This window comes from Pomacea canaliculata, linkage group LG5 (assembly GCF_003073045.1).
Source record: "Pomacea canaliculata isolate SZHN2017 linkage group LG5, ASM307304v1, whole genome shotgun sequence".
Lineage (NCBI taxonomy): Eukaryota > Metazoa > Mollusca > Gastropoda > Architaenioglossa > Ampullariidae > Pomacea > Pomacea canaliculata.
Genome location: NC_037594.1, coordinates 15219882 through 15235689, shown reverse-complemented (window position 1 = coordinate 15235689; position 15808 = coordinate 15219882). Strand labels below are relative to the sequence as shown.

Sequence of the window (15808 nt, the reverse complement as noted above, 5' to 3'; positions counted from 1 at the left end):
ATTTGTAAGTTTGTCGGTGTTTATTGGAAAAGAATATGGTAGTTAACCACAATTATTTTAAAAAGAAATTGAAATTATTCTGGACAATCGACAGGTTGGGCTTTTCCATGGTTTTTCCCATAAAACCGGACGCGGAAGAAAAATGACGCCAACCGCACAGTAGCTGAAACAGGGACAGACAGGATATACATTCTTAACTCAGATCCTGGAGATTAGATTGTTTCTTAACAATGTTTGCGAACGCAGTAAACGGGTAAGTGTTTTTGCATAGCTTAGTTCACCATTAAATAATTAATTGCACCATTTATTACTTTATGCTGAAAAGTCGATCAACATATCGTCTGCTCACTTTTCTTTGAGTAGTGTCCCTTACACTGTGAAAGTGAAAGTGGCGACAAAAGATTAACTGCGCACTTCTACATAGTGTGTATGATATAAGTATTAAAATTGGGTGAGTGATGGGTCTCCGTGCCTATTAGCCTTTCCAGATGAGCCAATTTTCTTTCTATCGGGATCTGAGGAAGGCCAGAGCCTCACAGCCTGAGCTGCTTGTGAAAAGAAGACAAACACCATACTCCACAAGGGACGTGCATTCAGCGCGACCGATCAAAGTGTTTAGAGGCAGATAAAGAGAAAGAGTGCACTGCACTCCTGTGTATTAGGGGCTATTCTCACGCTATGTCTTTATCCGACAGAAAAGCAGTCATGCTAACACACCAACAAGGAAGTATTTGCTTCACCAGGAAATTAAGTATCGTCATCTACTGCTGGTGTCGACATTTCATTTCAATTTTTGTTCTTTGTGTGTTTTACTCTTTTGATTGACCTTCTATTTTTTTTATCCTTTCTTTCTTTTTTTTTCATTCTCTCGTTTTCCTTCCTCCTTTCTCAATCCCTTCCTTTGTTTCTTCTTTTTCTTCTTTCTTTTATTAAATTTTTCTGCCTTCTTCCTCCATTTTTTTTTTTTTTTTTTTCAACAGGAGACTTTCACACACAGTTCTCTTTGTAGCAACGTTTCTAGTCATGCAAGGGCAAGGTAAGACACAATGAATTTTTTTTTTTTTTTTTTTAGGTTATTCATTCACGTTTCTTCTTTTACTTTTGTAGAAGGTCGGCCGGTAGCCCGGCGGTAGGGCAAGATACGGGCAGAGCTGAGACGGGACGACAGACGGAGCAGCGTCAGGACTCATAGCCACGTCATAGACAACTGTCTAAATATGCGCTAAATTGTGCTGTGGGACAATGAGGATTTTGTTGCCGTTGCTGCTGTTCTTGTTTTGTATGTGTTGTGTTAGACTGGATATGACACGCTAGGTCACGTTCATGACATTGAAAAAACGATTCAGATAACAACTGTGACAAGCACCTCTAGTTGCTCCCCCCTTTCCCACCACACACATACACGTGGTCGGGGATTTAACAGTGTGTTCTCGTTTGTCCTTGCTAATCTTCACGTTTCATTTCCTTTTCCGTCATTTTAATTTGGTTCGTTTTTGTGTGTATGTGTGTTTATTTCTTTCACAACAATGTCAATGAAAATGATCATCTGCTGCGAACTGTAGCTGTTCGTTTAAAAAGGGTCTTAAAAAATAACAAATGCGCTAACATTTAAATACTTTTATTAAACTTGTCTCATTAATATTGTTTCTATTGGTGCTGTTGAGCTTGCAACCTCTGTGTGTGTGTGAGTGTTTTTGTGTCCTACAATGTTAACCTATTTTTATTTTTCACGGCAGCCCTAAGCTCGCCGATTCTGGCATGCTACTATCAGCCGACAGGTTACTTCCCTCCCTCCAAAGTGCCTGCCGACTTGTGCACTCACTTAATCTATGCCTTCGGCACCATCACGTCCTCTGGCAGCTCGGGGCCCGGCATCGTCCCGCCCACAGGAAGCCAGGCCTCTGCATGGAGAACCCTGACATCCCTCAAGACGTCGAACCCTGATCTGAAGGTGCTTCTGTCCCTTCAGCAGGGCTTTCCTACTGTGGTAGGGAGCGATCAAAGCAAAATGCAAGCGTAAGTCAGTGCCAGTCTATATATTTTTATATTGGAATGAACGGATATTCATTGGAATAGAATTCGTTCTTTCGGTTGGTTTTTGTTTTGTTCTTGTCTTAAGGTGTTCATTGACAGCTTATGTTCCAACACCACAATTGCGATTCCTACCGTCCGGTCAAAAGTCCTCTGTATGTATGCATGTATGTAACTATATATGTCTGTTCCAATATATGGCAGGTTTGCAACCAATGCTATCGCCCTGCTTCGCCAGTACTCGCTTGATGGAGTAGACTTCGACTGGGAGTTTCCCTCATCAAGTGATCGAGCAAATTACGCTAATTTCCTTAGGGTATGTACTATTAAATCAGTCATTTAGTCAAGGTTTCGATTTACATGGCCAAGCGAAAAACCCAAATGGTCAGAGCATTGGCGTCGGTTCGATACCCCTGTGGTGCAGCGAACTTCCCCCCCACCACCACCACCACCACCACCACCACACTTTCCCACCGCTGGCAGTGGTGATGATATGTGTGTGTGTGTACCCTGCACTTAAAGAGGAAGGATGAGAAGGAATGTTTCATAATCATTTGTTGTCTTGCGTATTATTATAGATTGTGCGCAGTGCAGTGCAAGAGGAGGCTCAGAAAACTGGCAGACCACCACTGCTTGTCTCCCTTGCTCTGGCCAATAACGTGTATACGGCAAAGGCGGCCTATGATTTCAATACTTTGGCAAGGTAAGATTAGAAACAAAAAATTTTGATGATGATGAATATAAAGATACCGATTTGACAAAATTCTATGTGAGCTGTATCTGTTTCCTCCCGTCTTGTAATCTTACATTAACTGACCCGCTTGCTGCACAGTGCCGAACAATGATTTGTTATACGCGTTTTTAAGTCACTTACCCGTAGAAGTATCTGAAGGATAATTTTCATGTTTCACTACATTATTTGTATTTTCGGACATAGCGTCGTAAAATTAAAACCCTCTAGGTGACTAGGTCCTTTCTGCGCTCTTGGTATTGAAAAATTTGTAAACTGTCTTCTTTTAAATATGTTTAAAGATTGGAAGGGGGAGTAAGATTCAGTGAGTGAGAGGAAGGGTTATCTTGTTCATAGGTGCTCCCCTGTTGGGTTTGTGCAGTATTCTGTGGACATGTGCATCGGAGTGCTCTCTTCAACCTCCTCCTCATTATCATCACTTTCCAAACATTTGTTCAGTTCCAAAGACAATTATCGAGTGTTTTCCTGCATTTTTCGGAATAAAAAATTATATTCCATCATAGTTCTTTAAATAATTGCAGCTGTAGAATAATAAAGAATAAAAGTATTGCCGAAACAAATAATGATGGGTACAGAAAACGTTTTCTGATAATGTTGAATAGCTGTCGCTTACAGCAATCCACTTTCTCAAAATTTAAAGGTCAAGACCTTTACCTTTTTGGTTAAATTCTGTAGCTTATTGGGGTATTTTGTCCTTTTTATGGTGTGGAGGGGAGTGTTGCCAGATGAAGGCCTTTGTGGCTGTTCGTGCTTTTTCTACTTCATGTCCAAATTGTATGAAATTGTCTCGTTAATTTGATGGATCGAAATTTTTCAATCATTTTTCTTTCTTTTTCTCTCTAGCCTCTCTGTGAGTGCATTTGTTCACGTGTGCGTGCATGTTTCTCTGAAAGAATGAATATGCTTAGATGTGGCAATTAGATTATCAGTTCGCAACACCTGCTTTATGTGCAGTACTGTCGACTTCGCAACTGCCATGGCTTATGACTTCCACCTCTACATCAAGAACAAAGATGTGAAGACTGGTTACAACAGTCCGCTGTTTACTACACCAGGTGACCCCACGTACTTTTCAGCAGTAAGTGAAAATACGAATGACTTCACTTAATTTTTCTTCCTTATTTTACGTAAGTTGAGCGTTATTGTAGTTTTGAGACTTTCAATCTTCTGTTTTCTGTTTCATATTTAGAAACTGAGAACCCACTTTAATGTCGCTGAAGTCGCGATCGAGCCTTGATTCCAAAACATGTTACAAAATGTCTCTCTCTCGCTGACACATACACAGACACACACGCACGCGCGCACACTCACAATTATGCTTGAAGTATGGCATTAGCATAAGAATTAGCTATCATTTTTGGCATTAATCAATAATCATACAATAATTCTATTTTAAATTTGTGGGAGATGGAGAGGGAAGCTGAGGGCATACAGTACTTTAAACAGAACTTTTGCTTTAGGGTGACGTGCTTTGAAACATTATTACCACCGCTTAAACTACGTAAAATATAATTTTTTAATTACATTCAGCTAGTTAATTTTTATAATTGTTTCGATTTTGCATGAACGAGCATTCGTTTTGTGTCAGTACGTAACAAATTATGCAACCCCATATTAGTTCGTGATAGAAAACTCTCGCTCTCTCTTTGGTAGTCGGCCTTGGCGAACTTTTACCTGCAGCAGGGACTGCCAGGGGAAAAGCTGTTGCTAGGCATTCCCACCTACGGGCGTTCCTGGACGCTAGCCGATGCTTCCAACCATAACCTTCATGCTCCAGCTACGGGCAAAGGTGCTCCTGGACCTGTCCGCGGCTTAACTGGAATTTATGCCTACCCCGACGTAAGCTGAATCAGAATAGGACTAAACTAAATACATAGTTCTTGGGTGTTGGTATGAAGGGACACCTTAAAAACTGGCTGAATAGGGGAGTCATTAATGTCAAAGGACATTTATGTTTCCGCCTTGTAAAAGGATTTGGTGAATTAGTGTATGAATGTAAGAATTAAAGGAAAGAGAACAGAATATTTCATAAACTGACTATAATAAATAGGCTAGAGAATGTATTTCATCACTAAGTGATATGAACTGAATTAAATAAGTGGGTGTTAACATGTTAAAGGACAGTATTGAGATCTGTTCATATTACGGGAATGTTAAATAAACTGAATACAACTGAAGTTATCCTGCTTGGAGGAAATGACAGTACCATGTCTGTCTTGGAAATCAAATAGTTTTTATGCAAACCTACACGATGCATCACCTCAAAACTGCAAACTTCATTGTTGAAAGGAGTAGAAAGAACTAGCTGAGAGAAGTAAATTGTAAAAGCTGATTTCCAAGAGAAATACACCAGACTACAGCTAGAATGTAAACGTAATTTGACTGGTTACCTTTAACAAGTATATCCTGGGTATGTCGGATCATACCACACATTTTGCTGTGTTTGCAGGCCTGCAAGTCAGGGGCAACAGTGGTGGAGGACAGTACATTGGAGTGCCTACCTGTACCAGGACCTGACGTGGGTGGCATTTGACAACACAGCGACTGTGCAAGCTAAGGTTGGGTAGCCAGAAACTTGTGTTTGAGATTCACTCAAAGATCTTAGATACTGAGTATCAAGTTGATTTATAATTATGGAAGAAAGACATGACATACAGCGAGCAGCAGGGGCGCACGCTGTCTCTCTCTTGCGCTCAAACACACACGCGCGCACACACGCACACGCATCAATTACATTTACACAGAGATACACAGAAAATTTTTGGTCAACAGAAACATTTGTTTTCAAGTGGCAAGCACCATTGTGACCAAATGCACTTATAGAAGGGTCTACATCATGACTACCAATGCGGCACTCGATGACATCATGATCCTTTCAAATTAAGTTATTTTAAAACCTCTCTATAGGACCTACTCTAATAGTCATAGTAAATATAATATAATCATTTTCTGCACTTGAATGAATAAACAAGAAACAAGTTCTTTACAATAGAAATTGAGTGATGCTTGTACGCATAGGCGCGAGTGTTTACGGCAATTCGTGCGTTCTCATTTCAAATCCATTGACGTTTCCAGGCCCGAGAAGCAGCGAAGGTAGGTGCTGTCATAACATGCCAAGTGTTTTCTCTTTGTAGTGTAACTGGGCTGCTGGACAAGGTCTGGGAGGCGTTGGCGTTTGGTCCCTGGCTCTTGATGACGTCGACGGAGTATGTGGAGTGCAATTTCCGCTGGTGACATCCATGAAAGAGGCTCTGCTGCCTGCACTGCGCGTGCGTGGTCAAGACACCGGCCGCTCACTTCCGGTCAGGGATCTGCAGCCGGGAAGGGTCGTCAAGATGACGCAGACATGAAATATTCGTACTCAACCTGTAGGCTGTGAGTTCACTCCCTTGGCCTTAAATGGTTCTTCCTTGTCCGGCCGTCGATCTGCTTGTCAATCAGATCGAACGTTCCTAGCTTCTGTTAAAGACTGTTGTATAGTCTTGTCTCTTTCTGTGATAACATTTCAATTTCCTTATGAATATTTTGCAGCAGTACATTGTCTATGTAATTCTTTGCTACTGACAGCCAGAATCGAGCAAAAATTACAAAGTATATGTCCTTATTCAGTATTCTTCGATATTTTTAAGCACAAGGTAAATGATTTACAACTTTTTCAACCGCAGATCAAAGAGTGTCCTTTTTCTGTATTTTCCTAGTTGATTTATGTTCCTTATTTCAGTACATTTTGTTTTTACTTTACACTCGCTATTTTATTGTTAGGAGAGTTCTCCACGTTGCTTCTTTTCATCAACACTGACGGGTTTAACATACTTCAATGTTTCTGAAATATGATGATGAATAGTGTTCAGACCACGTGTTACATAAAAAGGGCATAATTATGGTGGAGCCTCTTTCTTGTCTTCACTAAAAATGTATTTCATGAAAATTGTTTCATTTGTCTCTGCTCAAATAAACGAACATTTTCAAAGACCGGTATCCGCGTTGTCTATCTAGCTATAAATATACAAAGAGAAAGGCAAACTCGAAAAAAGTAGCAACAGTGCATGACGGAACGGACAAATATAAGACAAAGTAAAATCGACTGTGTGCGCGGTTAAAAAAAAAACAAAAAAAAAAAAAAAAAACTCTTGAAATCTAAACAGGTTCAAGTACAGTCGTTAAAGCAGAAGACTAGGAGCTAGCAACTGGAATCAAATAGTAATTACAAGCTTCAACTCTAAAACTGGACTGCTAGCCCATCGCCAGTAGTTTGACCCTACCATGACTAGTTTCGCTTGCATTTTTACCTTGCACCAAAGGGAGAGAATTAGCAGGAGTATAGAATCCCCGTATTTACTACCATTTTACTATTCACTCAAACTTTTCTGCTGTGCTAAACTCATCTGTCATTGTCAGTGCCAAAATCACTGGTTTATATCAGTGTCAGAAACACTGCCGGTGTCCAGTGTCCTGTCCCATTGCTGGTGCTATCGTCTTAGTCACTGTCCGTCCATGTCACGCTTTTTGCATGAAGAGGTTTCCGCAGGAATCAGGAGGACTGATTTGCCATTTAGATTCCTTACATCTATATATAACGTGTGACGATACTATACATATGTATAATACACCACGAATCACTTCATCCAGTCTGAATGGCCGCGAACACATCAAAAGCAAAAACTACAGCAGCGGCAAAAAACAACATAACAAAAGCAGTCTCCTCATTTCACCTCCTAACGCGCCATTTCATCCGGTAAGTGACACATCATCGGCAGGTGTCACCACAGTTGTTTCTCGCCAGCTTGCGACAGCTGCCTGCCACATGAATACCCTGCTTTTACGCCCAGAAAGTACCAGACAAAAGGCCTATGGTTCACTTATTGCATCGATCGCCATCTTACTCTCCCTCCCGCTCATTCAGTACCACCCATCTTCTTCATCAACACCCGGACGTCTTAGAAGTAACACTGGATACCCAGTCACACGACATAAAGCAGCTGAATCAGTTGCTAGGTTACCGCGACGTCAGGCAGTAAGAAGCTCAAATAACTACAAATATGTCCAGAAAATTAGCATCCGGGCACTTGACCAAACGAAAATTACCTTGTTCGGGGAATCAGCATAATACTGCAGTCTGTTTTCCTAAGAAGGATGGGTTTAGAAATATTTCAGTCAGAATGCAATTGTGCCAATTTAATCACGGTTTTATATGTAGCTGCTGTAGTTGGAACTTTACTGCAAGTTTTTTTGTATGGAATTGTTTTGGAAATTCTCGGTCTGCTCCTGTCTGTATTGTTTTGCAATCCTTTGCAACCATCGAGGTAGCTTTACCACCACTTCATGGCTAGGCCCCAGGCAAGTGTCGTTATTGTCACTGTTCTTCGAAGCACATCGAATTAATTGTTAGCATCAGACATAGGATATATATATATATTTGCCTACATCCACACGATTGCCCTTTGTTCGGACATGCCTGCCTGCTGCTGGGGAAAAGTATGTGACTAAAGCAAAAGTTTTTATCACAAATACATCTCAAAATCAAATGATCACCTCACTGCTACACTTAACCATCGTTGGCTTCTATTAAGTTCTCTGGCTGAAGTCTTTTCTCAACTGTCCGACAAGTCACAGTGAAAACAAGGCAGACTGGACTGTGGGAGAAAATAGTCAGTAGCGCAAGTCGATGTAAGTAAAACGCCTTCGTGCAAGTGGAATTATTGCACAATCGTCAAATAGTATTCCAGTCAAATTGGAAATGGATTGAAGTTTTAATGTCTGGCCACCTTCGTCACACCTAATCCTCTTACCTGCTCCATTTTTTGCGGCCACTCAGCCAACCATATAAATTGGCATTGAAACAAATGGCTTTCTTTGCTGACTGAAGCTTAGTCAGAATAATCGGCTTTCGAGCAAAAACTATTGAACACAAAGTGAGCTAGGCCTACACGACAGAACGCCAATTCAATCTTATCGCTTTTCCTATCGCCAAAGCTGGGAACCCGGTCAGGTATCCCTGGGAGCACGCAGAACACAGGCAGCCAGTTTAGACATCATTATTCTTGCCTTGGATGGGTGTGTGCCTGTGACAACAAAATCGATGTTTCAAACACTACTTTTCCTACCGTTTTTTTTTATATTTTGAAGCTTTCGGTAAAACTCTGCAGGTCTGTTTGTTGCTCAAATGCAGCCGGTCAATAGATGTTAATTTTTTTTCTGACGAGAGAAGCGCGCCGATGTTTTTGCTAAGACATAGTCAATAACTGACTCTTTCCAAGTAGAATAAACATCTAATACACACCCAGTCCGAGTTTGGGCTTTACTTTAACACATCTACGGTGTCTTCAAGTTGTTTGTGTGGGGTCGAGCAGGTTGTGTGTGTGCGCGCGCGTGTGCGGGGTAGGGGTTGGGTGATGCAATAAAAACGAGGAGAGCGGTGAGAATGTTTATGTGTATTCAGACACGGGGAATTGCAGTTTGCTCCACTACAGCACATCACTATCGTTCACTTAAGTCCAGAACTGTTCACGGATAAACGTCCAGCTTTGAGCATATCGTAACTGTAGTCGAATCCTTGGTCTGGAACAAAAGCTGGTGGATGTCCACACAGTAAAAGGGCAATAAGCAAAACCTCGCGGCACATGAGTTTCGGAAAGAAAGATTCTTAGTAGAAAGACGTAACCTGTACACAGAATGAAGATTTTGCAGCAGCAGCAACAACAACAACAACAACAACAACAACAACAACAACAACAACAACAACAACAACAACAACAATAATGTGTTCGCTTGTATATCGCCTTTTCCAGGCCTCTGGACAGCTCAAGGCACTTCACAAAAATCATAAGCACAAAGGAACTGAACATTGCCTCTCCAAACGATTGTCCCTAACTGACCTAAAAATAAAACATCTCGCATTAACTGTGTTGAACTCCGAGTTTGTCTCATCTGTAAATAGGAAATAAGTACAGTGTACATGCTTCTGAAGGCTGGCCTGCATTAAATGCTTTGACTTCAACAGACGAAAGGATTGGGAAAAACGTTAATAATGCGAACGGCAAAATCGGTTAACCCATTAACCGAGATTAAAGGATCAAAGAATTAAAGGATGAAAGGGTGAAAGGGTGTGTTATAGCCATTGCGGCAACTGGAAGACGGCAAGCACCGCGATGCAAAATCAAGGAACTAGCAACAAAACAAGTTTTTAAAACGTACAGTGGGGATAAAAAGCATTTTAAGTGATACAATGGTCCATGATAATGTGAACAGTTAACGATCCCCATCGAGAGTGAAGTTCGAGTCCCCTAACCCACTCCAACTCCCACCTCCCGCTCATCGTGTTTTCACTTTGTTAGAGACCACCACAGACATGTTTTTATTTTATTTTTTTACCTTTTGAACAGTGCTAAAGATTTTTTTTTTTAGATCGACAACAAAGACAACTCAGTATGACAGTATTGCAATTTTCTGTCCATCGATCATTGCCAGGGAGTCCCAATGAAAACACGCTCGGAAAACAATAACAGATCATAGTACAGAGAGTACTGACCAATGACGTCCTTGCTCACCAGTCACGTGATTCATTACACAGTCACGGGTACTGCATCGCATCCTCACATACGTGGACAACACAGCGAAACGGAATTCTTTCCCCACCCACCCACCTCACTCCATCCTCAGTCTCTCTTCCTTCGCTTTATCGGCACTCACGTGGTTTCAAAGACCAGCTTGCATCACGTGGTCTCCAGCAGCGCGTAGTCTGGGAGGAAATGGTGTGGATCGCGTGACGAGTCAAAGATCTCCCTATTCTCCCTTCTCGGCCATTGTGAAAAATATGCGCCTGAAGTTGCCACAAAAGAGCACCATCAACCCTGGAGTCTGTAGTCAGGGTACGAGATCGAGAAGAACACATTGGCCGATGGTGTGCCGTACAGCTGGACTGAAGGTCTGAGTATTTTTAAATCAGCTTTTGCGTCTTACCTTGCATCAAAGCTGCTGGTGGGATTGCCGTGTGATTTATTTATTTATTTATTTATTTTGAAGGAGAAAGCACGTGATTTGATTTCAAACTTCTGAAGTCACGGAAAGCCTCAGATAATTCGGAGCACATGAAAATAAGTCCTTGTCTTGTGCTTATTTCTGTAACTCCACGGGAATCGAAATCTTGGCATCTTTCCCTCAATTCAGGTGAAATTTTAAACGTTCATGATGTGCGCCTTATGAATAATTCGTTCAGATTTGAAGAAGAGATATCTAATGGCGAGATTATTTCAGTCCATCGAAAACAAATTTTTGGGACACCAGCCTTGAAGTTGTCCGGTTGTAATGACGTCAGAGACTGCAGCGGGGCTCCCTGGCGCACCAGCACGCGCCTCGTACGTCACTACAGTTAGACGTCACACCGCTCCAACTTACAGACCGGTTTTATTTTTGGACACGGCAGTTATCGACCTTTATTCGCAAAGCCAGAAGAGTTATCGAACACATGTTTATGCAAGATCGCCGAGACACAGACGACAACAATTAGGCGCTGTAAGTTAGAAGCACAGGTGGGTTGGGTGGGAGTGGGGCTCAATTGATCTCCTCCGATTAGGAGCCGCAAAAAAAGAAAGAAAGAAAAAAAAAACACATTTGCTTCAATAGGCTTTGCAGTGTGATAAGCACCTCGATTGCATGCTGTTATGTGCTGATTGCTTTTCCTTCACTTAAGCCGCTTCTCTCGAGCTTAGCTTTGGTGCCGTCGCAATGGCCACGGGCAGTGAACCTGATACCTCCGTGGCACGCAACACCGTGCTGCAGCAGCTATGTCTCCCTGTGTTCAAGCACACACGTAGCTGATTGCTCTGGACACCCTGATCAATTACTTACAGCTGCCGAGTACTGTTATGACGTAATGCGGCATATATGTCAGCGTCGGAGAGCTTAGCACCGAAGATTAATTATTTTGTTTATTTCGTGTCTTAATAAAATAGGTGAGGTTTTTGCTTGAACAGTTATTCCGATTGGAGGCATTAGTACAGTGTGATATATGCACCAGAAGATTGCTAGTTTTGAGTCTGGGTGATAATAAAGGACTGAGAATAAAAGTAGACTTTTTTTTTTTAAAAAAAAGTTGTGTGCTAATGATTTGATAGAAATAGAAACAAGTAAGAAATATGATGAAACATACAACAAAAGGACAGATGTGGGCTGTTTCAATAGCAGAAACAGAGATATGAGAAGGAAAATGGATGAAAACAATTTACAGAAAATGCAACAAAATAAAACGATACAGAAAGGTCCTGATTAGAGTTCGTAATATTACGAGACAATGACAAATAAAGCTTAGACACATAACATAAATGTAAAAACAAAACAAAGTTAGCAACAAAAAACGGAAGGAACATCGGAAAAAACTTCAGAAAGTGAAAGGTGACAAAAGGCAAAACAAAACAAACAAAACAAACAAAACCAATGATTCAACAAAAATGAAGCGTAAACAGAGATAATCGACAGCTGTAGACCGGATGCTGCTCTGACTTTGGTCTATAACCTTTGGGTTGTTTGTTCACCTACGGCTTTTGGCGCCTAGACGACCCAGCTTCTTTTCATAGGTAATGTTCATTGTTTTGTAGTAGTAGTTACCATTCAGCTTTACGTCCCACCATGTCCAAAAGTATGTTGCACATTGACTTAGCTCTTGTCATTAGATACGGTCCCTGAACAAGCGACACGATACATCGAGCCATCACAAAATCTCATTTGGCCTCACCACCAGGTCCAACCCCTTTTTATAACCCCCTGCTCAAATCAACCAGCCAAAGAAGGAAAGAGAGAGAGAAAGCCTGTGTGTGGTAAAGGTCATCGACTAATCTTTATAAAGTCGTTGGGGAGTGAGGTGTTAAAGACCTCAATACTTCTCAGGCCCAGCTTTATGTGAAGGTGGTGCCTTGTTCTCCCATTCTCCACCTTATCTCTCCTAAACCATTCCCGAATTCTGCTTCTCCGCACGAATATCGAACCAGGCTCCTCTCGGTTCGGACACCATCTCTGCGAGCAGGTGTCACATACAGAGAGTGTCCCCGAAACCCTGCAGCGGTGACAAGCGAGTGTTCTACCCACTACACTACCGGGCGACATTCTTCCCCGCTCACCATCAGAGTAAATACTTTCGTAGAAATTGAAATCAGTGATTTTAAATTACTACTCCAGTGAATTCTGTTAATTTTAACATATGTTGATATCATAACAAGTCAGTTGTTGTGAAAATATAATACTTAAGATAATAGAATAGAAATCTCGCTTTCATAACTTATCTGTATGAACCTAGTTTTAATGAGACCTGGGGAAGGGGATGCTTTCTCTTGCGGCGCCTGGGGCGTTCCTCCCCATTTCAGTGCACCACTACACAAAGGATGGAAAGGATGAACAGTATGTGGTGTCTATGGTAAAAGTGAGATAGACAACAAGAGCACATAGTGGAAAAGTACAGATGAAAATGAGAGACAAGAGAAAGGGCTGATTTACTGACTTATTGACATATTGACTTGATGACACTGCTTGCTCCCCTAAAGTATTTTATAACAAGAACTGTTTCAGTGTGCAGCAGGTTGTGGGTGTGGGGGATGTAATCACAAAATTAGGTGTGATCTACAGACAGGAGTGAGGAATGGATTTCTTTCTTCTGTGCCAAGCAGGTACTGTGAAATATTCTTTCTCCAGAAGTAGAATTTACAAATATCAAAAGAAAAGCTTGCATCATCCACATCATGGCAAGAAAAAGCTCTTCTTGCTAACCCACTGTTTTAAAGTAACTTCGACCTTGTTGTCTACTATGATTGCCAGTGAGTCCTCCTATCTGCATTTTTTTTAAAGTTTTTTTTTGCAACTCTTCGTTCAATATTTTCATTGCTAGGTTAACAAACCAAAACAAAAGATTTCCCAGTATCTGTCTTCTGTCTCATTGACCAACTGCATCCAAAAACAGAAAACATCAAGTAACAGAGACATTTCGACATCTCCAGTTACCACTGCACAATAACACATTCCTCGTGATCTATATAAATTCAGCAGATTTATTTAAATTAAAAATGATATTTTAATCTAAAGATAACAGTAAACCTTTTTTTGGACAGAAAATGGTGACTTTTTTTATTATGCTGTCACATTCTTACGAAATGAGGCTGATAAATCAAACTAGGACCCATCCCATTTCAGATATCATAAACATTAAACCACTGAACAAGTTTAATAGACATTTTGAAACCTTGAAAATGTCATTCTATTGTCTCTCTTCTAAATATACCCGAGAAGTATGGATAAACAACAGATCGAAAATAAGATTTACAAGTTAATTATTTTAGCTTTACGTAAATTAAAAAAGATTGATTTTTTTAAAGCAAAATGAAGCAGTACAGCTTCGAATCCTTTATCTGTCAGCATGTTTTATAAATGGCTTAACTTAAAAATGTTGTCATTGTTTTCAACACTGTCATGCTTGCAGATTTTGATGCAGATTTTATGTGTAATACTAATTACATTGTGGTTTATAATAGACTTTAAAATGTTGCTTAAAAACTGTTTTTCTTGAACCTGTGAGAGTAAACATTTTCTTGTTTATAAACTTGTGATTTTGTTACTAATTAATCAATCGATTATTATAGCGATATGTATATATAGCGATAAATGTGACTGCACGTTACAAATAAAAGTAGTGTAGTCAGTGGGCTTTGAAAAAAAAGTAGAGAAGGTAGCGGAAACGAGAGACTTTGATAAATAAGACGATGCTGGCAGCAGAAACAAACAAACAAACAAAGAAACAAACAAACAAACAAACAAACAAACAAAATTCGATCTTCTCAAGAAGGATGAGGATGAAGAGAAGAGGGATGAAGACAACGGCAATGACAACGACGGTAATGGTGACGTTGTGGACAACGAAAAGTAGGAGGAGGATGAGTTGGAAAACGACGACGACGACGAAGATGATCATCATTTAATAATTTTATTTCTTTTTTTTTTATTTCTTCTTTTTTAAGTGTTTTTTCCTTTTTGCCCGTTACTCATGAGAGCACGCCTGTTTAATGAGTTACATGTTGACGACCATTCCTTTCTTCTTCCCACGCAGTCTTTAGTTACAAACAACGATTCCTTCTTCTGAAGAAAGAAACATCAGCGAAACCAGATTTACTCCTTCAACAAAAGATCAACACCTACGTGTACATGCACGTCTCCCGGAGTCGCTAACAGGCAACAGGATCTGGCCCAGGAGACTGCACAAATCTCTCTAATCCCTGCCTTTTGTTGCGGCCTTTCACGCCGAGACCATTTTGCCTGAGTCCTCGTCCACTGTGTCTGTCAAACTCAACCATGAATGGAAATAAAAGTGACACTTTTTTTCTCATTCTTGCAGCGCCCTCCGCGAGATTTCTTTTCGCCAAACTGCGCAAGACAGATCCGCTTGTCAGTTGACGCCGAGCCGGCGATGCCTATCTACCTAATTCCAGTCGCTTTTGTGAGCCCGATGGCCGAGCTAACTGGGCGAGGGCCCTTAAGTTTGTTGTGAAGCAGCCCTGACCGCCCGCTGCCGTCGTCCATGTCGCCGCGGCCGCCAGAGGACTCACCAAGTCCCCAACCCTAATTGTCGCGCGCAGATCTCCGCCAATGACAGGCGCTCTTTTATCGCGGCTCCGCATCGGCGTTGATTGTGTGGGCGGAGCTTGGCGTCTTCGTCGTCTCCCTCATTAATCCCATTACGGCGCGCGCTCAACCAATCAGCAAGCGGTCGTCTGCTTGTCAACGGCCTAATAGCGGGAGAAATTATTATTGTGCGATTATGAAGACGAATGGCACTTGCGTAGCGGAACACGACACGAGCAAGAACTTGGCGAGTGGCGGCGAGACTAGGAAATGAAAACTGAGCCTTCGAGACGCTTTCTTGGCATTTGACAAACAAGGTTTGAGACGGACCGTCTTGGAGCGACATGTTTTGTTCTTTGGAGCATCTTCACTTTTCTGTGTAAGGGACTAACGGGGGGCGAGGTTGCTTTGGGTTTTTTTTTCCTTTTG

At 41.3% G+C, this 15808-nt stretch overlaps 1 protein-coding gene across 3 annotated transcripts; it reads left to right on the top strand.

The window, feature by feature from the left end:
* Positions 1-87: 87 nt before the first annotated feature.
* On the top strand, positions 88-5998 carry LOC112564751 (chitotriosidase-1-like). 3 transcript variants are annotated; one of them, XM_025239796.1, is made up of 9 exons: positions 88-253; positions 981-1036; positions 1737-2016; positions 2236-2347; positions 2610-2734; positions 3737-3860; positions 4436-4621; positions 5232-5340; positions 5917-5998. In XM_025239796.1, the coding sequence occupies exons 1-8, from the start codon at positions 231-233 to the stop codon at positions 5313-5315; spliced, it is 990 nt and encodes a 329-aa protein (XP_025095581.1). In that variant the 5' UTR covers positions 88-230; the 3' UTR covers positions 5316-5340; positions 5917-5998. The 3 variants fall into 3 exon arrangements, with proteins under 3 accessions (XP_025095581.1, XP_025095583.1, XP_025095580.1); XM_025239798.1 differs by lacking the exon at positions 88-253 and adding an exon at positions 373-451; XM_025239795.1 differs by lacking the exon at positions 88-253 and adding an exon at positions 475-770.
* Positions 5999-15808: the final 9810 nt, after the last annotated feature.

Bases quoted from the DNA above. Each gene is read 5' to 3' on its own strand.
- LOC112564751 (XM_025239795.1), top strand. From the start codon at position 679: ATGTCTTTATCCGACAGAAAAGCAGTCATGCTAACACACCAACAAGGA. The intron at 771-980 runs GTGTCGACATTT...TTTTTTCAACAG, and splicing joins AGTATCGTCATCTACTGCTG to GAGACTTTCACACACAGTTC. The intron at 2,017-2,235 runs GTAAGTCAGTGC...AATATATGGCAG, and splicing joins GATCAAAGCAAAATGCAAGC to GTTTGCAACCAATGCTATCG.